This window comes from Anneissia japonica, unplaced genomic scaffold (assembly GCF_011630105.1).
Source record: "Anneissia japonica isolate Jap-2015-1 unplaced genomic scaffold, ASM1163010v1 scaffold296038_len631_cov382_single, whole genome shotgun sequence".
Taxonomy (NCBI): domain Eukaryota; kingdom Metazoa; phylum Echinodermata; class Crinoidea; order Comatulida; family Comatulidae; genus Anneissia; species Anneissia japonica.
The window spans coordinates 1-631 of record NW_022714296.1 but is presented as its reverse complement, the minus strand read 5'-3'; the positions used below and the strand labels follow the sequence as shown (position 1 = coordinate 631).

Sequence of the window (631 nt, the reverse complement as noted above, 5' to 3'; positions counted from 1 at the left end):
ATTTCTTTACAGGGACTGATATTCCAGGAAATACCCTGCATGAGGAAAGAAATAATAAGACAGAAGAAGGAAGCAGCACTGTTTTCTACAATCCTTTCGTAGCATTATCAATTCAACAACAACGTCAAAAACTTCCTGTATTCAAGGTTATTATTGATAAATTTCTTATAAGTTTATATAACATTGTTTTGGATTTAAGTATAAATAACTTTTATAGCTTCATCAGGTTCACCTGATGAAGTCAGCATTCACTGCTGGCAAAAGCTAGTGGAAATACATTTCACAAAGTTGGACCAAGGTGTTACAGTCTTATTATTTGTCTTATGTTTTTATACGGATAACATACTACATACTTCTAATATTTGTTACAGCATAGAAACCACATTCTGTATCTGGTTGAGACTTACCAAACTGTTGTGATTGTGGGTGAAACAGGTTGCGGTAAAAGCACTCAGATCCCACAATACCTGGCTGAATCCGGCTGGACTGAGAATGGATATGTTGTTGGTATTACACAGCCACGTAGAGTAGCTGCAGTAACAGTAATTGCTATTATGTGATATTTTTAAATGCCAAGGGTGTTTATTGGCCTCATAGGTCAGTTGATAGAGTTTCCAAATTGGGAGAGGAA

The 631-nt window shown here is 36.0% G+C and overlaps 1 protein-coding gene across 1 annotated transcript; it reads left to right on the top strand.

Moving 5' to 3' along the window:
• Positions 1-5: 5 nt before the first annotated feature.
• LOC117109004 (probable ATP-dependent RNA helicase DHX35) lies at positions 6-588 on the top strand (the record flags this gene model as incomplete). Its single annotated transcript, XM_033251216.1, has 2 exons — positions 6-146; positions 372-588. Coding segments are annotated over 2 exons (330 nt in total), but the record flags the coding sequence as incomplete, so codon positions are not given.
• Positions 589-631: the final 43 nt, after the last annotated feature.